The sequence below is a fragment of the Podarcis liolepis genome (genome assembly GCF_965112155.1).
Source record: "Podarcis liolepis genome assembly, chromosome: 12".
NCBI lineage: Eukaryota > Metazoa > Chordata > Lepidosauria > Squamata > Lacertidae > Podarcis > Podarcis liolepis.
This window is the reverse complement of record NC_139563.1, coordinates 37,286,136-37,309,341: the sequence shown is the minus strand read 5'-3', so window position 1 is coordinate 37,309,341 and position 23,206 is coordinate 37,286,136. Positions and strand designations below refer to the sequence as shown.

At 39.3% G+C, this 23,206-nt stretch overlaps 2 protein-coding genes across 13 annotated transcripts in view; one reads left to right on the top strand and one right to left on the bottom strand.

Moving 5' to 3' along the window:
* The window catches only part of JAZF1 (JAZF zinc finger 1), a 123,070-nt gene extending 120,348 nt beyond the window's left edge, over positions 1 to 2,722 (top strand). The window contains exon 5 of the mRNA XM_083468569.1: positions 240 to 2,722. Coding sequence (XP_083324695.1) covers positions 240 to 416 — 177 coding nt within the window. The 3' untranslated portion in view covers positions 417 to 2,722. The remainder of the gene's footprint in view (positions 1 to 239) is intronic.
* A 709-nt stretch (positions 2,723 to 3,431) lies between these two features.
* Positions 3,432 to 23,206, bottom strand: part of TAX1BP1 (Tax1 binding protein 1) — a 33,308-nt gene continuing 13,533 nt past the window's right edge. For 9 of the 12 annotated variants that reach the window (XM_083468147.1, XM_083468142.1, XM_083468145.1 and 6 more), the window contains 11 exons: positions 21,567 to 21,715; positions 21,393 to 21,483; positions 20,417 to 20,602; positions 19,514 to 19,741; positions 17,174 to 17,320; positions 15,628 to 15,753; positions 14,176 to 14,247; positions 9,747 to 9,927; positions 9,300 to 9,448; positions 5,777 to 5,862; positions 3,432 to 4,517 (listed from right to left, as the gene is read on the bottom strand). In XM_083468147.1, coding sequence (XP_083324273.1) covers positions 4,316 to 4,517; positions 5,777 to 5,862; positions 9,300 to 9,448; positions 9,747 to 9,927; positions 14,176 to 14,247; positions 15,628 to 15,753; positions 17,174 to 17,320; positions 19,514 to 19,741; positions 20,417 to 20,602; positions 21,393 to 21,483; positions 21,567 to 21,715 — 1,617 coding nt within the window. In that variant the 3' untranslated portion in view covers positions 3,432 to 4,315. Of the gene's footprint in view, positions 5,328 to 5,574; positions 5,863 to 9,299; positions 9,449 to 9,746; positions 9,928 to 14,175; positions 14,248 to 15,627; positions 15,754 to 17,173; positions 17,321 to 19,513; positions 19,742 to 20,416; positions 20,603 to 21,392; positions 21,484 to 21,566; positions 21,716 to 23,206 lie in introns of all 12 variants that reach the window. The other 3 variants (XR_014517667.1, XR_014517668.1, XR_014517669.1) reach the window with 1 other exon arrangement.

The following is a 23,206-nucleotide window of genomic DNA, read 5'->3' as shown; positions in this document are numbered from 1 at the left end:
GACACAATGAAGAAATGAACTTGTAGCAAATGTGAACATTTCATGATCCCATCTGAGACGGTGGACAAAGCTGCCCTAGTCATGCTTCCATATATTTAGATTGGTAGCTGAATTCTATTCCTTAAATGGTATATAATTATAATCTAAACTATACACTTGCACTCCGAAAACCAGAGTTATTGCTTAGACCACTTAATATAGAACAGCTTAAAAGTCTATACTCCTTCCTCCTCCTACAGAATGTGAACGGTATAAAATATCATGCCAAGAATGGCCACAGAACACAGATACGTGTGCGGAAGCCATTCAAATGTCGTTGTGGGAAGAGTTACAAGACAGCTCAGGGTCTGCGGCACCATACAATCAATTTCCACCCACCAGTGTCTGCTGAGATTATCAGAAAGATGCAGCAATAACATGCTGGTCACATATGTGCCAAGGAATCCTCACCAGCAGTTGCTGATTCTGAAGACAGCCACCTTCTCTGGGGAAGCACTGAGCAACCCCGTAAAGAATTTAAATTGCATGCTTTACCATTTTTTTCTGTAATTTTGGAATGATGTATCTTTGTAGAGTTAATGATTTTGTACATTTGCACATGTAATCATCATGCCCATATACGTTAGTTTGATATAAAGGTGCTAAAAGCTACAGGTTTTCTGAAGTATTTCCCTCCCCCCAAAAGGAGAATTAGGGTATGCTGTATATTTAGTTGCTCTGCAGTGTTAAAATAAGAATGGGGAAGGGGAGGAGGAAAGCTTGGCACTGAGAACTTCAAGATTGTAATGTGATTGAAGAAATTCGACACATCAGTTCCCATGTGCTTGCAAAACCAAAACAATTCCCCATTATCCACCTGGTTAATATGCCTTATGTAATAGAGATATCTGTGGGATAGGAAGGTTTTAGGTATTGGAATTATAAATAAGAGAATGTTTAACATATGCTAAAAATATTTTCATACTCAGATAACATACATAAAAGGTGTGCTTGCTGTATTTTATATTACCTTGCAAATTCTTTAGCTCTCTGAAATGCTGAAAATCTTTGCATTTGAACTAGTAAACCATTCATTCTAGCATTAGAATTCCTACTCCTGTCTGTAAAGGATGCTATATAATGTTTAAAAGACCCACCATAATTCCAGAAGACCAAGTTTTCCTGGTCTCGTTCTTCTTTAATATCTACTACTAGAAGACATTTGGAAATAAAGTGCAAATTTGTGAGGGAGAAATTATCTTCATCTTAGATGAAGTTCTTAAAGCACTTTGTAGTTCTCGATTGCCAACAAATTTAAATGTTTTATGTATTGCCAACTCTTGCAACCCCGTACTAGTATGGGCCAGTGGTTGCAAATAAAAAATTCTAGGATGTTTTAATGAGGTACATTATTTGTGTTAAGGGAGTTTCAAGTTCCATTTACATTGTACCTTCAGATTTTTGTATATATAATATATATTTTCTAACTAACTTACTGTGGGTTGTTGCATTCCACAAGTTTAGCATTAAAAGTTTATTTCTGAACTATGAGACATCATGAGCCTTACTGAAATGAAGTGCTTCTTGAATCAGGTACTCGATGATAGATCTGATAGATGATAGATCTATCAGAGAGATACTTGTGTCTGGACCATACCTGAATGCTTTGTTTATTTGATGCTCTCCTGCCTTCATTATTGTCCTCTTGTGTAAGTGAAAGTTAACAGTTTAGGTAGTATGCAAAGCTACAGGTTGTATCCACTTATGTCAAACTTGGAGTAGACCCAATGACCCCAATTCACTTTAGTCATAAGCAACTTACATCCCTCATTCCATTGCGTCTACTCCAACTATGCCAGTTGGATACAACCCTACATTATTAAAACTGAGAGGTTGTCGCCCTCATGAGAAAAAGTAAAGTTTTAAAGGTAATCCTCTTCTGTGTACTTAAGTATTTATATATGTATATTACATGGGAAATGCAAGTCTTCATTCTTTTAGAACAAATAAGCCCTTGCCCCTCGATCTTTAATTTAAAAGGATTTTTCAGAACTTCTGAATCTCTCATAATGAGGGTCAAAAAGAATTTCAAACAAGGCCTCTTTAAAAACAAACCCCCCTCACCCATATTCAGAAAAGTACATTCTATAGCCCATGTAAAGCAGCCTTCTGCAACTAGGAGCTCTGTAGATGTTTTGAACTGCCCCTGCCCTCAGCCAGAGACCGATGGGTGTTGGAATCAAAATCACCCAGAGTGCACCAGGTTGGAAAAGGCTGGGGTAATGGTTGACCCAGACATAAGAATCTATTGCTTACACTCAAAGCTCTACTACACAGCATCTAATGTTTTACTTCAGTGTCATTTCGCTCTGCTCTCAGTAAATGAAGGCAGGCTAACCCTATTGAACAGATAAGCAAAATGTTGCATGTCATTCCCTTTTCCACTATTACAATCAACTTGCTATTTACCTAGTCAGTGTGACAGTATTAAAACAGGTAAAAATGGGACTATTTTGTTATACTGTGTATAGTGAATGTATTGTACTGTGTCTGTGATAATGTGCTTTAAATTATATTTTCCTATATTTTGTTGGGGACAAAGTTCATTAAGTTTGGAAGTCACAAGAGGTTTGTTTTAGAACTAAGCACCACAAAGTGTATACCATTTTCTTTCCATTAAAGCTGCTTATAATGTACATTGAACCACATTTAATAAATTGCCTCCGACCCAGAAAAAAAATTAGATGCTGCTTCATTATCTTTCATTGCTTTGATCTGTAAAGAGCATGCTGTGCATTACCCAAATCATACAAGAGATTTGCAGTTTAACAAGACAGATAGTGGTAAAACAGTAACGGTATCGGATGATACGGTTGCTGTTAAAGCTGGTGGCACTAACTGAATCAGTTAGGTGGGCAGGCTTGCAAAAATCTCAATCAGGGCTGGTTTTTATTATAGTTATAAGGCTGTAAGTTTGTAGATTTCCTCCTCTTCTCTTTCTAGACTTGGCCAGTGTTTTCTAATCCAAATTCCCATCATAACTAGGAAACAATTGGCAAACCATTATTATGTGTACCTTGGTGCGAAACAACATTCTTGAGCTAGGAAAGGAAGGGGTAATGGGATCGTGCTAGTCCATGGCCTGCTCTTATTTAGCTACGCTTGAGACAGATTGGATCACTAACCAAGATAACTTACTCAGAAAGTGAAATTCTAGAAGAGACAAACACATCACAAAAATACTACACATTTTTCTCAGTAGCAATGAAGTCTTAAGTAAACAATGGCTTAATCCCAAGACATTTTCATTCCCACAGAAGACATTGGCAATTTCTCCATCTGCAACCCCCTCTGCCCCTAAAAAAAAAAAGCTACAATGGAGGCCATGTCAGTCACAACTGAAGGAGCTTCAGAAACACACAAGGGTGCCAAATAAAGACTCATGATCAATATTTAGTTTTTGTCTTTAATTTGACTATTGTACAACAGATGGAAAAGTGAATTTTATCCAAAAGGATCAAATTACTTACTAAAGTTTAAGCTTCAAAAATATAGTGTTTTAAATATACACACCACAAATTTAATGGGGAAAATGTGCAAAGCAGAATGCAGAAGATTCTAGAAATCTTAGTCCCTATGAACACAACTTGCTAAAAACAATCCAGGAAAAAGGAATGGGGGTGCTACATAACACATGTTAAAAATCTGCTGAATACAAATGAAGCCTAATGGTAGAGATTTTTATACAATTATTTTCTAGCAGACCGAAATGCAGAACTTTTAATAGATTACTAGTGTACTTGACATTTGCAAGAGATAATAGTTATGCAAAAGTGAATGTTGCTGTAAGGATGTTGTGCAAGCATGTGTCTCAAAGCAACTACATTTCTGACAGAGATGTAAAAAACTATATTTTTGTTGGACAAATTATGTTAAACTTTCATATGAAGGATACACACAAGATTACCGAGAAACCTCATTTTATTATCATGGAAACAATTTTAATATCTAATCATAAGCAAATACAAGAGCAAAATCAAGTCATTCTGTACACTTGCCACTACTACAAACTCGACTTAGGAGGTTTCTGAACAAGTCTGTGCATTTCCTGTGTTCTTATGCATTTTGTCAGCCAGGGAATAAATACTGATAGATATTATAACAGTTCTGGGTGTATGCTAGATCAAAGAAGGCTAGCCCAATACTTGCTAATAGGCCAAAGCACTGTACTGAAAGTAGCCTTTAAACAACACGTTATGACGGCTGTGTACTCTTCTCTTACAGAATTCGCTCATTCAAGTTTTGCCTAAACTAATCTGCATTCAGATGCCTCAAACTAGTCAAAATTCAAAACATTCTGATCAAAGTGTGTTTGTACGTGTCTTTCAAAGCTCTGCTGGTCATAGTCAGGAGGGAACTGTTCGCTGCACATGGGACACACCTTCCAGTGACTCTCAACATGTTCTTCAAACTTGCTCTGATCATAGTTAGGAGGAAACATCACTTCACAAAGGGGACACTTCTTGATGTGCACAAAACTTGGGATAAAAGAGGAAAGAACAACCATTTGAGTTCTTCCATTGCCAGCATTCCCTGTGGCACCCCTAAATTGTGGAATTCTTTCCCACAGGTGTGTGAGATACCTATTATGTAGTTTACATACTGTTTTTAAATTGCTGTAACCTGCCCTGAGATCTCATGGTAAATGGCAGGTAAGAAATCTATAATCATAATTATCACTATTAGCATAGAAAGCCTTCCCGCCCCCAATCTTGCAACTGAATTTTGATACTTGCATGCCATCCAGCTTAACAAAGTTGTTTTCCACAGGAATAAAGCACATACCCCCAACAATTTTTAGCTTTTGTGCACTGTCTCCTTTTAAATGCCTCAGGTATATCTCTTTACTGCATATAAAATGGAGGAAAGCAGGGACTGATGTGTCTTTAAAATGATTATTAAAAAAACAACCAAGCTGTTAACAGTCTGCTGTAAACAGAGCCTCCAAATCTAACTAGACAATTTAGCTTTTGTCACAAATTAAAACCAGCCTGAATAATTAGTGGGAGTGAATCATTCAAGCCTGACTCATATTTGAGAAAATACCTCCAACAAACTCTTTCCTCTTTCCACTTCTACAGCTAGAACAATGTGTACCAAACTGAAACTGCAGTCTTTTGTTTTGTTTTGTTTTAAAAATGTATCACAAAATAGTGGTGGTACAGTAGTACCTTGGTTCTGTAACGGCTTAGCTGTAGAACAAATCAGCTCCCAAATGCCACAAACCCAGAAGTGTTCAGGTTTGCAAAAGTTTTTTGGAAGCCAAATGTCCAATGCGGCTTCCGCAGCTTCCGATTGAGTGCAGGACGTTCCTGCAGCCAATCGGAAGGCATACCTTGGTTTTTGAATGTTTTCGGAAGTCGAACGGACTCCCGGAACAGATTAAGTTCGAGAACCAAGGAACCACTGTATTTGTAAAGGGGGGAGGAGTTGTGTAACTGATCATGTAGCTAACAGTGCTCAAAGGGAGTCTTTGACACTCATGTAACGTGAGTGCAGGATGGTGGGCAACAATGCAGGGTGGGGTCAATGCACACTTCACATTTTCAAGTGAAAAAGTTGTGATCCAGAGAACTGCTTAGGCCATGGCATGAGATATTGCCCATCCCAATGCAACCTTTCATTTCTGTCAACATGCCATGATAGTGGAATGTTGCAGGAAAGTGTAAAATTTAAATGATGGTTCCAGCATTACTATATGCCTGACACCACTTTCACCCACAAGAAACTACCTTACCTGGAATCAAAACAAAAGCCTGTTCCACGTTCTTGTAAGCCGAGGTTTGGTGGCTCCGGAGCAGAAGGTGCGCTTGCCTCATCATCCTGAAAGTAAAACGGTTGGCTTTTTAATCATATTTTGGTCAAAAGATTTGTAACATTCACAAGCCTCTAAAAGATCTAAATACCACCCACCAAATATATATATATATATAGTGCTAATGTATTTCTCTCAATCAACTGACAAATCAAAAATTCGTCATTCTTATTCTTCACCCCAATAAGAATAGCTGGAGCCTAGGTACAAAGGAAACCCTCTTTGAAATAAAGGCGCAGGGCACCATATTACGCCAAAATTTCATTTCATATACTGCTAAATTAAAACAAAGTTCAAATGATGAAACATTTATCTGCAAGAAATACAAGAGGTGGGAAGAAGTCATTGATTTGGTGCCACAAGACGACTTCTTCCCAATGACTAAGTTTTTTGAGTGGGCCAGGTGTCCCACTGCAGCCTATCAAACAAGTCACATATGTCACCTTGCAGTCAGGCCCAACTACTATTGAATTATCCTATCTGGCTGGCTCCTCACATCATCACTGTCAGCTGTGCTCTTGTTTCACATAAACAGCTGCAGCTGGCACCAGTAAGATCTCTACACCAAGGCATGCCCTAGAGCTTCTAGCAGAGAAAGCTTTTAAGAACTCTATAAAATGGATTCCTGTGCTCAAGTAATTTCAAATTTCAGCAAATCAACATGAATATATAAATGCTCTAGCAATACCACATTTGAAAGAGGATTTGAGGTATTTTCTTTATTTTTGCCTGTTTTGCAAAACCAACTACATGGAAACATTTGCGATGTAACTAACATTAATTATTTTTTCAGATCAACTAATAGGATATAAAGGCTTGTCAATATTTTTCCTGTTTGCTCCAACCCAGGCTTCCTCAACATTGGCCCTCCAGATGTTTTTGGCCTACAACTTCCATGAACCCTAGCTAGCAAGACCAGTGGTCAGGGATGATGGGAATTGTAGTCTCAAAACATCTGGAGGGCCAAGATTGAAGAAGCCTGCTCCAACCTGTTACAGGTGTTTATTACTCATATAAAAATGTTAGGGCAGCAGCTAACAAATTAGCAAAGTATACTATCCCAGATATACTTTTAGAGATAATCCACAGAATGCTATCCCAGATATACTTTTATCATTCACATAAACTCAATATTGGCAATTTGGTGCATGCACTTAAGCCACTATTCAGAAGACACTGACGGGGGATTTGAGCATACATTCACAGGCCGTACACCTGATTAACAGGTTCTTTACACTAATAAAAAAAAAAGTGAAGGGCTTGCAGGCATTTTATGTATGTGCATATCCCCAACGATGTTAGGTCTTACATGTGATAGAGGACTCCATGCATACCTGCTACCCTATTGCAGCAGATACAGCAGGACTGGGATTAACTGCCTAGGTTCAAGCACACAGCGCATACGTAAGCACATTCTGCCTTAGGAATAGATGTCAACACCAGCATACAGAAGGGAATACAAGATTGCACATTTTTTGTGCAGGATACTTGCATGCATTCCACTGATGTTTCCACTTAAATAAAAAGGAAGCAACCAGGCAGTTTATCTGATCTCTTGATAGCTCATTATGCTAGATGCTCTACATCTAATAAGATAAATTTCCTGCCACAAACTGCTTAGTATGCTTACTTCTGAAGGGGTATTTTGATATTAATCTGCTCCACTCTATAGGTGCCTGCCAAGCATTTGTAGGTAGTTAGCAAGTGCAAGGTAGTTAGCATCCTATTTCTTCTGTTTGAACATCCTTGCTGGGAACAATTAAGTGATCTTCATTTGACAAGCAGGAAAAGTAGGATGATAAGATGTTAAAACTTCTATTTGATGTAAGACAAGAAAAATCTTCTGTGAACAGGCACACACTTGCCCAAAGTTGGTTCCCATTTGAGCATATTAGGATCCTTCTACCTCATTACCAAATCTAAGCTGTGTCAGCAAATGAGCACAAGACTTTAGCTCTGTTCCTCTAGGGTTTGCGAGAGGGCAAAGCACATAGATTAGAAAGAACACTCTGCTAATTAAACTGCAGTGGATGACTAAAGAGGAGAAGGGCTTGTCATCTGTAATGTCTGTGCCAAGAACGATCATATTAAATATGCAAAATGTGAAGTAAAGGTAAGGAAGAGCACTAAGCTCACATCCAAGACCTTAAATAGGCCGCAAAAGTTCTGACAGTTTTCTTAATTATTCACAGTAATGGACTCAGGGGGCAAAAGGCAGGAGGAAGAGATACATTTTTCTCCATTATAGGTACTGAGCACCAGGGCTAAAATCATGCCTGTCTGAACACAGATCAGTTTCTGCAAAGGTTAATAGCAATTAAATGTGGCAAACTAGACTAAATGAGAAGTAGGTCGTGATACCACTATGCTTGCAAAGAGCATAGGACTTTGTAAAGAAATGTTTCTTATTCAAGTGTTTCTTAAAAGTTAAAGGGAGCAAAAAACTGTGCCGTGCACTTAACAGCATTGTTTACCATAGTTTATTGTATCTCATGTCCTAAATATTTTACATTTATTACGTATTACATGGGCAAGGGACTATAACCACAGTTTGAAGCAGGAATTCCATAATGAAAGTAACTTTTACATTATTGACGAGACTTCCAGTATTGGGAAATACCAATTGTCTTTTGTTAATGTACCAGGAAATTCAGAAAGGAAGCACTCTGCCAGATGACCTACAGCCACAGGCGGGCTGCACTTCCTGTACTTTCCAGGAAGTACCTAATGGCAAGAGGGAGACCAATGTGGCTCCATACATCAGCCAGTGGAAGTGCAGCTACTCAAATACTTGTTTGCCTCTTCCTTCCCCATTCCCTTTCCCTTTTCTACTGTGTCCATCAGATTGTCAGGCTGCAGGTACAAAATGCTGTATTTTAACTATGTACAGCACTTAGAAAAAATGTAGGTGATTTATAAGCATGTAGTAGTCGTAATATAACATCTATTTAAATGTTTGGTAATATTAGCTTCCATGTATTATTGTTTCAAAAACATCCCTATTGGCATTCACCTTTACGTCTACTACTTTTCTTCCCATTTCCAACCTGAATTTCCAATCAAACCCCTTCCAATTAGGATAATTTAACACGGTTAACCCAGTGCACATGTTACAGCTACAGCTAAATGGATAAGTAACTATGTGTCAATGTGTGTTTTGTCAAGTGAGCATAGCCCACAGATAATAATTAGTAACAGCAACCGTGGTGCAGAGAGGAGCAGCCGAGGTCTATGAACAGAAGTGTATGAACAGGCAGGGGTGTGTATGCATACATTTAGATGGGGTCAGTGACTAGAAGGAACTAGCTGTGACCAAAATTTGTCATTTGGTTAATCAGAAAGAAGCATCTCCTCCGGAGAAGAAATTTTCTTAGTAAGTTTGGGAAGGGAAAGCTTGTACCTCAAAACTCAAGAAGGGCAAGAAGTTACTTTATTTCTCACTTACGTTACTATCCTCAGGATCTTCTAAACCATCAGGTCGGCTGAGGTTGCGGGCTGGTTGGCTGCACACTACATTGTCTTCAAGTTCCCAAGCGGGTGCTCTTACAGGTGGCCTTTGGATCTCATCAGGGTAAAAAGCACCATCTGCTCCATCTGCAATCACAATCAGGCAATGAACTCCAAGTGGCATATAGCAAAGAATTCTTAAAACATACTCAAAAATAATTTCTCAAGCGTTTAATAAGTAAAACAGACAACTTGGACAGAGTGTAGGTGAATGAATTCTCTTTTTTAAAAAATAAACCTCTTCCTCGTAACACAATATATGTTGATTGTAACCTTTAAAGACTATTGACCAAAGTTAGCTTACTGACTTCATTTGCTCGGAAGTGTACATTTCCTTTTGGAATTCTTCAGTGAAAACAAAAGCCGGTGAGAATAGTTTCCAAACCTCTTGTTTCCTGGGCTGTATAAGGGTTTCCATACTGCAGGACTGGTAACCGAGTTGGCACAGCAGGAACCTGTCCATCATCCCCTGAAGTAAGAGCAGTATTGAGAAAATATACTGCATGCTGAGAAATCTGTCCTTCGGTGATTCTGTCAGTTTGATTTTCTGGTCTCCTTCCAGGGCTCTAAAGAGAAGTGGAAAAAATTTATGTACAGGCAAAAATAACCCATCTAAAGTCTGCAATAAAAGATAGCCTAAAAAAAATCTTCAGGCTGAAGCTGCCTTTTACCACTGGGTCCAGCTAGCTAGTTATCTATACTGACTGACTGTAGCTCTGCAGTTTCATACAGGTTATTTTCCCCATCCCTACCTGCAGATTGAACCAGCACTAGGCACCTTTCCCGCACCTTTCCCGTGACCTTTTTCATATTTCTTACACAAACTGCCATTAGTTTCATGTTATGAAGATGACTTTAAACAGATTCCATAAACGTTTGCCACTTGAGTGGCATTCATTAACATGGACAAATTAATGCACTGTTTCAATTACCAAAAAAAATCTGAGCTAAATAAACACCAGTTATGATTATTCTTGGAAATCTGTTTGTGCAAAGCACATACATGAACTGCTAAGAATACCATTGCAAGAACACTCTCCACTGTGCTGTGCAAAACAATCAGGCTTGATACATGACCTCCAATTTACTTGAATGGCTTAGCAGCAGCTGTCACAAATGTGTACATGGAGTGAACAAAATACACTGCAGGATTTGTGGACATTTGAATCTAAATGCTTACTCCCTCAACTCTAGGTGACGGAACAATTTCAGGACTGGACCACTGAAGGCAGTAGAGGACTGACACTAGTCATTAGCATGAACTTAGGAGGAAGGAAATGTACCACAGTATTGACACATGTAGGTGCCAAATAGCAAAAAAAAATTAACTCTGCCCTAAAATAAGAGAACACACAGGCAGCTGTGTTTCCGCATGAAAATGTCACAAAAAGTACACTGGCAGTTCTATATAGCAATGTGTGCAGCAAACTCGGCCCTCCAGATGTTTTTGGGACTACAATTCCCATCATCCCTGACCACTGGTCCTGTTAGCTAGGGATCATGGGAGTTGTAGTCCCAAAACATCTGCAGGGCTGAGTTTGCCTATGCTTGGTGTGCAGCTTGAATATATATGGCCTTCATCCCTTCCATGCAACATTCCTGGGCACATCAGAAGAGAGAGGACTGTCAATGACAGATATTATGGGTTTGGTTACTGGTTCTATAGCTGTATTTATATTAGCTACTGAACTAGGCAGCTAAGGCCAGAGTTTACACTTCCTACACATATTGGGATGAAACACTGGACCATGGAGCAGCTCTCCTGATCTTTTTTCAACTAAAGGAAAACATTCCTGTGGGTGAAAAGCAAGCTGCAATGTCTGCTTTCTTTATCAACATCTACTCAAAAGTGAAACAACTATTTTATGAATGGAAACGGCAAACAGGATCCTGCACAGACAAGGTTTTCTGTCCTTTTCATTTGTTTAGAAAGCCGTCCTTATCTAAAAGATTTACTGGTTCTAAGTAGGCACCGAATAATCATAAAATGAAAGACCCAATGCCACATGAATGTTTATCTGGTTTTGTGATATCCTGGTGACTGAACATCTTCAATTCCACTAGAAGGCCTGCAAGCTCAATTTGCTTTGTTTTGCTCTGGAAAGTTGCCAACACTTAAAGCATTACAGAACTCTATTTCCTTGTTATATGTTCTAGTGACTAAAACAACTCGACCACAAATCAGATAGCTACTATTTGGGAGCCTCCCCAGAGCCAAATTATTTTGTTTTAAGTTAATACCTTGAAACCTAGCTGGATGTAACAAACAAGAAAAATAAGGAGTAACATACATAAAGCACAGCTGCTTTATTTCCCAAGTCAAAACTTAAGAAGTTCCATATAAGATTAAAGTGACTGGAAAATTTTAAGAAATCAAACAAGGACTGCCCGAACATTTCTTAGATCCACAGATTTTAAAGTTGATAGTTCCTAGCTGTGTGTTATTGTTTATCATAACAAAAGGGTATTTGAACATCACAAAGATATCATCTTTATGGAAGTATGCAGTACAACAATTCTTTTAAGTTTTAACGAACCTAAATAAAAATGGTGTTTTGATAAAGCTAAGCAGAAGAGAATCATCTTAAACACACAGTTCCAACAATGGTGATTGTACTTAAAGGCTTTTGTTCAAGTATCCATGCATTTCCAGAAAAGACTAGATTGTTAAAAGGTTAAACAGAGTGCATTCTATTGCTTCCCAATTTATATTCCATTATACATTTGTTTACAAACTTTACGCAAGAGGAAATGCTAAACACATTTATTTCTGCTATCCTCAAACCTATAAAATTACTTAGTCCCCATTTATACATAATACTTAGCCTTTGATTTTTCTGTAATCCCTAAATCTAGTTAACATATGGGTATGATTACTCTTTAGTTCCTTTTAGAATTAATTTGAGCTACATTTTATTTTTAATCTTTATTGTTTAAATTAATATGAAACTGTCACCACTCGTTAAACACGAAACACGGTGCATAAAGAACTACTCAAACTTGGGCAACAGATAAATCCATCTAGGATCAGAAGAACACCATCCAAAAAACCAAACATTTCTACCTATGTATGTATTGGGGCTGTTTCTGCTCCTTATACTGTACAGTGGTACCCCGGGTTACATACGCTTCAGGTTACAGACTCCGCTAACCCAGAAATAGTGTTTCAGGTTAAGAACTTTGCTTCCTAATAAGAACAGAAATCATGCTCCAGCGGCGCGACGGCAGCAGGAGGCCCCATTAGCTAAAGTGGTGCTTCAGGTTAAGAACAGCATCAGGTTAAGAATGGACCTCCGGAACGAATTAAGTACTTAACCCGAGGTACCACTGTACTAGATAGTATAAGGAGGCAGGAATTGTTAGTGGATTGTGATCAGCCTCTGAAACCCTTATAAAAATGTAGAATATCTTTAGACAGCACATTTGGTTTCTCACATTACAGTATAGAAAACAGTCCAGAGAACTATTCTCATCTCAGCTATTTCAATGCTTTATGCATTCTTAACTTTATTTCAACTGTATTTGAATTCATTTCTTCCTTGTTTCACATAATGCAGTTTGCAACCAATTACTAATTCTGATAACTATGGCCTTTTCTAAAAACTATTGGCTGGGGAAAACCTGCACTGAAGCTACTCTCTCCATCTTACACCCACACACCAAAGATTAGCTGCAATTTTCAAGGGGTACATTTGAGATGGGGAAAAGGAGCACTTAAGAGCTGGCCATGGTAATGGCAAGTCTTTCCCCTCTCCATCTTCTTTTTTTGTGGCAGGGCAGACCTTTTCCTTAAAGAGAAACACCTTTGCAAAATGTCATTATCAGAAAAACATTATCAGCCCTCTGTGGAAGGCTGCCACCAGCACACCATCATTCTGCAGAGAGCCATAGAATTCTGGGATAAGAGAGGCATTTTGCAAAGTTCCTGTTTTTTGTTTTCAAAAAGAACAGACATCTTAATAAATATTTTAAAAAAACAACAACAAAAAGAACGGACATGGTGGTGCTACAAGCAGCATTTTTACAAAGCTTTTTAAAAAGCTCTAGTAACACCACAGTAACTTTTATCCACCTGTGAAAATTGCTAACCTCTTCTCCCCCACCACCTCAATTTGCCATCTACGAAAGGTCTGGTGAACAGGGGTGGGGCATTTCAGTCCAGCCCTATACTGGGTATGGCACACAAATTCTGCCAATGACTGCCCTGTCTTCTCACAGTTTGCACAGCAAAGTGTCTTCAGATGGTCAACATTTAAAAGTGAAATGACCATATTTTCACTTCAAACTTTTGCTGATGTACAAAGACCTGAACAACATGGGTCCTTAAGGAGTGCCTGAGCCCTATGTTCAGGTTCGATCACTGTGATCATCTAAAGCAGCACTGTTAATGTAACAGAGGCCCAATTGGCTTAAACCAGAGGTCAGGCATTTAGTGCTGCTGGTCTTATGCTGTGGAACACGCTTCCAGCAGAGATTCAGAAGGCATACTTGTTTTTGACCTGCAGACATCTCTTGAAAAATTCGTGCTGACTGCCCTATGCAGTTGTTTTTCCTGAGTAACCAATCATTTTAATATATCTTTTACACATTTTTTGTTTTCATGTTGCTATACCTTCCCTAATATTTTGTGAAAGAATGGTACATAAACACTTCTATAAACTCTAACTGAACACTTCCCATAGCATGTTTTTGCTAACAATTCCTGGTTTCTATAGGCAGCCTTCCCACTCTTGAAGCAGCTTCATTTGCACAGCAACAGCTCCAAACAATCTCCAATGGAAGCAGCTCACCAACTTATAACATTCAATCAGTACCTTTTCTCTGCTGAGGATTCCCAAATGGGATGTCAGCTCATTTATCTGTCTGTCCTTTTCAGCCAATTGCACCTATTTAATACAAAAGTTCAAACAAACCATGTTAGGCAATGCACAGCTGTTCCTCACCTATACTTATAATGAAATTTTCTTCTGATTAAAGATTGCAGTCCAATGTTCTGTAACAGCATAAATTACACACAAATAATCATTTACATCACTATTACAGTTGTCAATAAAGTTTTGATCAGTAGCAACGCAGACTCAAGTCCTTCATTTGGCCAACAGATTGTGGTATCAATTCCTCCATCTACTAAATCAGTCTGTTCAACTGGGTTTTCATGCACTTCCCTACTTTTTTTTGGATAATTCTGCTGTCACCTATCAGTTTCTAAAATCTTGTCAGGCCCTTAAGGTGAAAACGTAGCAACCTTTTAGGGGACTGGAGAGTGGGAAGGAGCTCTCTCTTCCTATTACTGTAAATGAGCTGGATTCTCACAATCCCTCTCCTGCTGTTTTCAACCAATCTACATCACACACAAAATTACACAGCAGCCATTTGAACAATAAGAAGCTTGCAGTTCTTGCATGGGAGGCAGGATCTGACAAAACCTATCTCTTCATCCCTTTATTTCAGAAGTGGGGGGTGTAGAAGACAGGGAGTAACAGTGAGATATTGCTGGATATTGCCTCTCTGTCTCTGGAGAGGAGGAATATGGGTTAAGAGAGCAGAGCAGTAATGCTGTTAATACGTTTCTGTGGATGAGGAATAGGTGAGTAGATTGAACCTCCTTTCACTTGCTGGCTCAGTTCTGGTGAGGAGGGGTGTAACCCCCATCTTAGAATACTTCAGAGTTGAACACTATCAGACAGATTTGGGGCAGTGATTCTTCATTTCCTCCCCCTTCTTCAAAATGGAAGTGCCATCTGACTCTTTAACCTTAGGTGTAGGGGCAAGATACAGTTCTTGGCAATAAAGGCACCTTGCATATGCTTAAGTACCATTAATCACCAAAAGCAGAAACTAACCCAACTCTTGCACCATGTAAGAACTATACGTTTTCATTCTCCGGGTCAATTTTTCTACCGCTAGAAAGAACCATGTTGATTTGCGAGTAGAATTTTCAGGCTTCATGGTATAATACTGAAAAGAGTAGCTGTTAACAGTACAATCATATATGCTACTATTTACAATCAACCTCTATTCCAGAAGACAATACTGTACAGGTAAGAAAAAGCTAGCATATTCAGCCAAGAATATTTCCAGGAGAAATAATGCGCAACAAAAATCCGAATCAACAAAGCTCTCCGTAAAGTGAATTAATTATTTTTAATTAACGGCTTTGTACAATGCATTTATTTAAGAACCTTATGATCAGCAGCTAATCTCTGTTTATTATTGTATGTCTTTAAATGTTTAGGTACCACTGTTAAAGGAAGAGTCAGACTTACTAGATACTGGTCTTCTACTGCAGCCAGCTGTTGCTTCACACTCTCACTAATTTTCACTTGCTCCTTCCATTTCAGCTCCAACTTAGCCAGTTCATCAGCATAGACACTGCATTTCAATTTCTCGTCCTGCAGATAAAATTATTAGTCAAGATTTCACAACCCCGCAGATTTCACTGGCCCTTTCACATGCATTGCAGCTTCTTTAAATAAAAGCTGCCAGCTGGTTTCCTCATTTGTTATCCAATCATATTGGCTCCTATTTTGCTGGCCTAGATAAAGAATCAAAGCAATGAAAATGCTTCCGTGTGATTTAGTATTTTTCTCCACAGTTCTTTTGAGACATAGCTGTTTATCTCTCTATAAAAGTTGTTTCATTTTGGGAGGGGGGGCGTTACAAATACACTCCACAAAGCTTTGCTACTATCAAGAATACCTTACATTCAGAAGGCCAAAGAGAATGCACATTACACTCCAATACACAGCAGAGCCGTTTATGAACGAACTTCTAAGGAACTAGTAAAGCAAGCCGGGGTGGGGGAGAAATGTGAACATGTTACCTTTGCGGGCAGAAGAACTGATATACCGTATTTTTCGCCCCATAGGACGTACTTTTTCCCCTCCAAAAATGAAGGGGAAATCTGGGTGCGTCCTATGGGGCGAATGCAGGCTTTCGCTGAAGCCTGGAGAGCGAGAGGGGTCAGTGCGCACCGACCCCTCTCGCTCTCCAGGCTTCAGGAAGCTCTGCGCAACCCTCGGGAGACTGGCTCCGAGGGTTGCGCAGAGCTGCCTGCAGTCCCCGGCTCAGCACAGCTCTGCGCGGCCATTGGGAGCGGGGCGCTAAGTCCCGCCCCGCTCCAGATGGCGGCGCAGAGCTGCCTGCAGTCCCGGGATCAGCGCAGCTCTGCGCGGCCACCGGGAGCCGGGGGCAAAGTCCCGCCCCGCTCCAGACGGCAGGGCAGAGCTGCCTGCCGTCCCGGGATCAGCGCACTTCTCCCCATCGCCAGCCCCACAAGCTCGGGGGACAGCGGGGAGGCAGAGCGTGCCTTCCCACTGTTCCCCGACCTGGTTCTTCCAGCCCCCACCTGGGGGGGAAATAATTTTTTTTTTCTTTATTTCCCCCCCCCCAAAAAAAAACTAGGTGCGTCCTATGGGCCGGAGCGTCCTATGGGGTGCAAAATACGGTATACAATTCATCAATTGGTACCAGCTATTTAGACGTAATCTATTTCAAGAGAATCCATCATCCCACTTCATGATTTCAGGCTCTTCTTATTCATCATTTTTCCATTTCTCCTAATTCAACAGGTATTTTAATCTACATTTTAAAGCTGCTATCTGGCTAAAGACACCTTTTTGAGATAATCCATGCATGAGTCATAGCAAGCATCTTTAAAAGGAGCATTCCCTCCTAAGCAGAGAATAGCCATTGTGGATAATAAAAAAGTTACATATTTTCCTGTAAAAATATTCTATTCCTCCCACAGTAGTCAACTGATTTTAAAAAGACTGAGTGTGTAAATATTACATATTCACAAATGCTACTCACTGTTTGGTCAATAAGCTTATTGACTTGTTTTTGCAGCTTCTGGCATTCTTTGAATTTTTCCTTGTAATGATCAGCAGCCATCTGCAGGCGGAGCTTTAAGTCTTCAACTTCTCTGCGTAGTTCCTTCTCTACAGTGCTGGAAGTTTCCTTTAACAACAGAATGATCATTAATAAAAGTGTGTTTATTCTTCAAAATAACTGTGCTTTTTCTTAGTACTATAGGTTTTTTTAAGTGAAACCTTTTTAAGTGAAATTACTTCTGCTGACGTCAAATTGTCAATTTTTCTTTTTAAAAAACTATGCTGAAATGGGATAAGAGTAACTACGTTCCTTATATGGCTTGCTATTTCTCTGGATAGTTTAGTGCAAGTTGTATGAAGCCATTAACTGTTTCCCAGCCAGGCATTAACTGGGCACACACCCACTCAGTTTCAACAGTGCTACAACAGGAGTCATTCTGGGAACCTTTATTGGACAAAGAAGCCAATCCTTTAACAAAAAAATGTCCCAGCAGTCAATGGGCTCTCTTCCATAGCACATAATAGATGAAAACTGCAACTGAGATGCATCCTGTATTAACACTGACCAACTCAGTTGCTTCAAAAGGCTGCCTATAAACATTAACCATTAGGATAGTATTCAAATGCCATGTTCTGGCTACTTTCTGGAGAACTACTAGCGTACAGGTCAAATTAACCCTGCCAAATCAATGAATTTGGCTCATGACCTGACACTGTATCACACCACATGCACAGACCTGTTATCTCTTATCTTAGCACTGTGTTGCTTAACACCAAGATTGGAGATAAGACCGTGCTTGCTCACCTACCGGAATGGCCAGTGGAGGGTGAGCCAAGTATAAGCAGCAATTTTTCAAACTCTCCAAATTAAAAAAATAAATATCAAATGCAATGCATACACCTATACCAAGGTGGGGGCATGTTCTGCTCCCATGCCTATGTGGGAGACTTACATTAAAATTGTTTCTTTGACCATGAAAGCTGCAGGCTACCCAAAAGATATTGGGGGCCTCATTCAACATTTGGCCTGTATGTTAGCCATTCCTAGATTGGAGAATCTGAATAGAAATTGCAAGAAACACTCTAAGCTGGGGTTACCAGACGTCCCTGGTTTCCAGGGACAGTCCCCAGATCTGCAAATTGGTCCCCGGACAAATTCTGTCCCCAGAATGTCCCTGGATTTCATTAAATGTCCCCAGGAAGGGGGGGACACCAACAGAAGCAGCCAGAATCAACTCAATTGTTCAGCAGGGGGGAGAAGGCACTGTGATTGCAAAGCACAGGCACACACGTGAAAGGGGGGAAATCGGAAAGAAAAGCCCCCTTTCTCTCCGTCAGCCTCGTTGGCCTCATTTAAATCTCCCTGGATGGCAGCCTGGCCTCTGGCAGGATCAAGTTCCAACCCTTCTTCAAGCTTCGCTCCCCCCCTCCCCCGCTTCTCCCCTCCATTCTGCCTGCACGAGTCTGTTTGCACAACAGGCAAATCCAATAGGTATGATGCGAAAGATATATTTCAACTGCCTAGACAACTTGCTATCATATTTTGTAACAGTTAAGCTTGCTTGCTGATGTTCACACAAGATCAACTCCTTGTGCTAACATTTCACTGGATCTCTTCACTGCAATGCAATTACTGTGTTCTAGACTAGTACGGTGGAGGGACGCGGGTGGCGCTGTGGGTAAATCCTCAGCGCCTAGGGCTTGCCGATCGCATGGTCGGCGGTTCGAATCCCCGCGGCGGGGTGAACCTAGCAGTTCGAAAGCACCCCTAAAGTGCAAGTAGATAAATAGGTACCGCTTTCTAGCGGGAAGATAACGGTGTTTCCGTGTGCTGCGCTGGTGCCAGCTCGCCAGAGCAGCTTTGTCACGCTGGCCACGTGACCCGGAAGTGTCTCCGGACAGCGCTGGCCCACGGCCTCTTAAGTGAGATGGGCGCACAACCCTAGAGTCGGACACGACTGGCCCGTACGGGCAGGGGTACCTTTACCTTTACACTAGTACGGTACAGTGGTACCTCAGGTTACAAACTCCGCTAACCTGGAAGAAGTACTTCAGGTTGCAAACTTTGCCCCAGGATGAGAACGGAAATTGCGCGCCAGCAGCAGTGGGAGGCCCCATTAGCAAAAGGACACCTCAGGTTAAGAACGGTTTTGGGTTAAGAACGGACCTCCTGAACGCATTAAGTTCATAACCCGAGGTACCACTGTATTATACCTCACTGAAAGTGAATGATAATTGGTAATTATCCAAATAATTTTGTTTTGTATTATCTGTAGCAGAAAATGTATTATTAAACTTAACAGTGCAACCAATCTCTTACCTGTTCATTTTTCACCAGTGCCATTTTCTTAAGTTCACCTACAGCATCAGCAAGTTGCTTCTTCACCTTTTCATTTTCTAGTCGAGCATTATGAAGATCCGCCATAGTTTTATCGCGCACATTTACAGCATCACTGAGCTCTTTTGACATCAGCAGAGCTTCCTGCCTACTAGCTTGAATCTGATCCTCAGCTTTCCGAAGCTGCTCCTTCAAAATACTTGCCTCTTCCTAGAATAAAAAGCAGAAAACTTATTTTAAATGTGACTCAAGATTTATTTGTGTCTCAGTTATCTTCAAATGGAAGACAAACAAAACATAGCTCTGCACTACTTTTAGAGGAAACGCCACCAGTACAACTTCACACTAAGCAGTATGGACAGGGTTACTGACGCATATTTCTAATCAGTTCTTTACATAACATTACACCTTCCTAATAATTTTACTTGGCTTCCTTTTTTCTCTATTCCTGAACAATACAAACCTTGATACTCATATCTAGCCTGCTGGTCATATTAATATCATGATTCTGTTTCCTGCAGAAGAGTGATATTTTGGAAATATCATAATGAAGATATTGGTAAACAAAAGTATATGAAAGGAATACTTCTAATTATCAGCATAACATAAGCTATTTGACAAGACAGAGGTGTGAAATATCTAAAGGGAAAACATGCCACAAATGGAAAATTGCCTTTAATTATGAAACATGAACATAGACAACAAGTCTTATGGGAAGCCACAATAACAATTTAAACAGAAAATCAACCCCTCTTTTAGAGAATGAATCCATTTACCCAATGACTACGCAGCAGATAATTTGAGTTAACTGGGATATGCACTGCACAGAATGAAAAGCGGAATTCAATCATAAGCATTAATATGTTACCAAAGTACCCCCATTACCTTGTTTGATGAAGTAAGCAAGAAAGCTCTCTTCAGCTTTTCTTTTTCAGCCATGCACAGTTGTAATCTGCCAACTTCCTCTTTATAATAGGCTATAAGGTTTTCTTTGTTTCCATCCAAATTCTTTAGAGTGTGAACTTCTGATGCAAGTTTGGTGTTTTCAATTTCTGTGTTCTTCAGATGTATCTAATTATAGTTACAAACCATATGCTAGAACCACCTTACATCCTTACCAATCATGTTTAATCCAAACAGCCCCCCAAAAAGAGACAGATGGGGAAATATTTTAATATAGTTGCTAGCATGATGATGCATTCCTATTTTTTCATTGGCTTGGTCAACTGCTTTAAGGTATTTTTAAAAGTTATGTCTGAAATGGTATATAAAATAAAATAGTTCTGAACAGACACTTTTGAAATGTTTTTATAAAGCTGATACTCATGTATTTTGTGAAAACATAAGTTTCATCAGAAGTGATGTTCCTTCCATGAGTGAACAGCTCTGTAAAGTCTATAGGTCTATTTGGAGTAGGTAGCTAGAAACTGATGCATTTTTCAGATTGTGAATAGCATGTTCAACACAGATTTGACTAGGCATCCATACAAAACAGCTGAACTTCTCTTTTGTAGCTATAAACTCATTTCTCTTTTATTAACCTTTAAGCGGATGTTCTATTTTGTTTTTATGGAAGATTTATTATGAAGTATGAACCTGGGAAACAGCAACACAGACATCCCAGTAATGCTATGCTGTAACTGCCCTGTGATCGTTGGATGAAGGCAGTATACAAATTTAATAATAATAAAATCTTTGTCAGACTGGCTGTGTTGCTGGTCTATGAAAACTAACTTCATCAAACAGAAATTTCTCTCTATATATACATATATCTACATGACCTTTATTTTACTGTAGCTTTCTACTGAAAAATGCATGAATTCTAGTTCTCAGCTATCTATCAGACAAGCAGAAAAGTTACCTTGTAGAGTTCCTTTTCATCCTTCTCAGTCTTCAACTGGCATTCAAGTTGTTCCTTTTCAATGGCTACTTTCTTGAGTTTATCTTTCAGGCTATGAAGAAAGTAAAACATCCTTATGTATTTGGTTCTCTTTAATTATCAGGATTAAATATCAGGATTAAATTAGATGGATACCTGTCTAACTCAGTTTCTTTTGCAATAGCTTTCTGAGTAACAGTCATGATGTCTTCTTCAAGTTGTAGAACTTTGGAAGTAGCCTCATTCTGCTTTTTCTTGAGTTCTTCATTTTCAGTTTTAAGGGTTTCTGCAGTTTTGGAATTATCCTTGCAAAAGCAAATGGGCATTTGTCAAAGAACATTTTGGGTATACAATTCTAAAGGAAAATAAATCCTAATATTGCTATCAGCGAGGAAATCAGAAAGAGTGTTACATCTAAGGAGGGTTCAAGAGATCTGAGCAATTTGTACTAAGAAACCACATAGTACCTCCACCATGATTATATTCCCGCAGTTGAAAAGGAACATTAGCACAAGTTGAGTACTGATGTTGTTGCCTAACAATTCTGCAATGCAATGCAGAAGGTCAACTCTTCAAAATCTAACAAAAACAGCTGCTGCCCTAGAGGTTGAAAAATACATTTTGAAAGTGTAGGGAATCAAGTGGATGTAGTTGTTGCACCACACTATGAATGAGCTTCCTGTCAGGAGAATGACTACCATGACTGGATACCACCCATGCAGCCTGAGCCTCCCACTCCCAAATCTGTCCTAGAGGATCCCCTCAACCCTTTGGGGGGGGGTTAAGAAAAGTGTGTGTGTGTGTTGGTGGCGTGGGGGTGAGACTAACATTGCTTCCCACTCCATGCTGCTGATGGATGCATTACTGTCAGCTGAGTGATTTCGTTGGGTACAACACTATATAGTGTTTAACTTAAGTCTAAACTGAGCTTCTGCAACTACCAAAGGAACAAAATTATCCCTATCATTTTGTAACCAAAGGAACTGCAAATCAACGGACACTGAAATGTATCTTCCATATCTGAGTAATTTTAAAAGAGTTGTACAAAATAAATATACATTTATTTTCACGCCCTTTTAAGATTATTAATAGAAGACTAGAACAGCAAAGAAAGAGAAAAGAAAGCCATAAAACCATGATTTTTATTAACTTGCAGAAAGAGAAAAATTATGAAACCAATGAATCTGTCAGTACTCTTTATTTAGTCTATACATATGGAAACATTTTTCAAATGTTTACAGTATCAACAAAGAGACATGTTAACTGATTTACTATATACCAAAATTATACATAAGGGAGCTAAGAGTAGACACTAACATAATATTTAAGTCTAACCCAGGATCCTAGTATTAGTTTGTCACGAGAGGGAGACAAATGACTGTACAAGGCTGCACTGCAGTGCGGGCATTACCTGGCTTAATACAACATATCATTTGTTTGTTATATCAATCTTGTGCTGTGTAAGACAATGGAAACATTTTGAAAACTGCTCCCTCATACAACTTAAGCTAGATATTATAATTTTTAAAAATGTGTTTCTGTCTTCCATTGAGTTAGTCCTGGGTGAAAACAGCCTGAATCAAAACATTTTGAAAAGTTCTACCAAGTTATCAAGACACAGCAATAATAAAAGCTATCAGAAGTGTAGATATTTATGTTACACCTACACACATTCTGGAAAGTATATCCATCACTAAAAACTTTCAAATGATGTTGTGCATCCTCTATTCTGGATTCTGACGTCTTTAAAAAAAATTTTAAGTTTTAATCTGCCTTTGAAAACGTACAATTCTTTT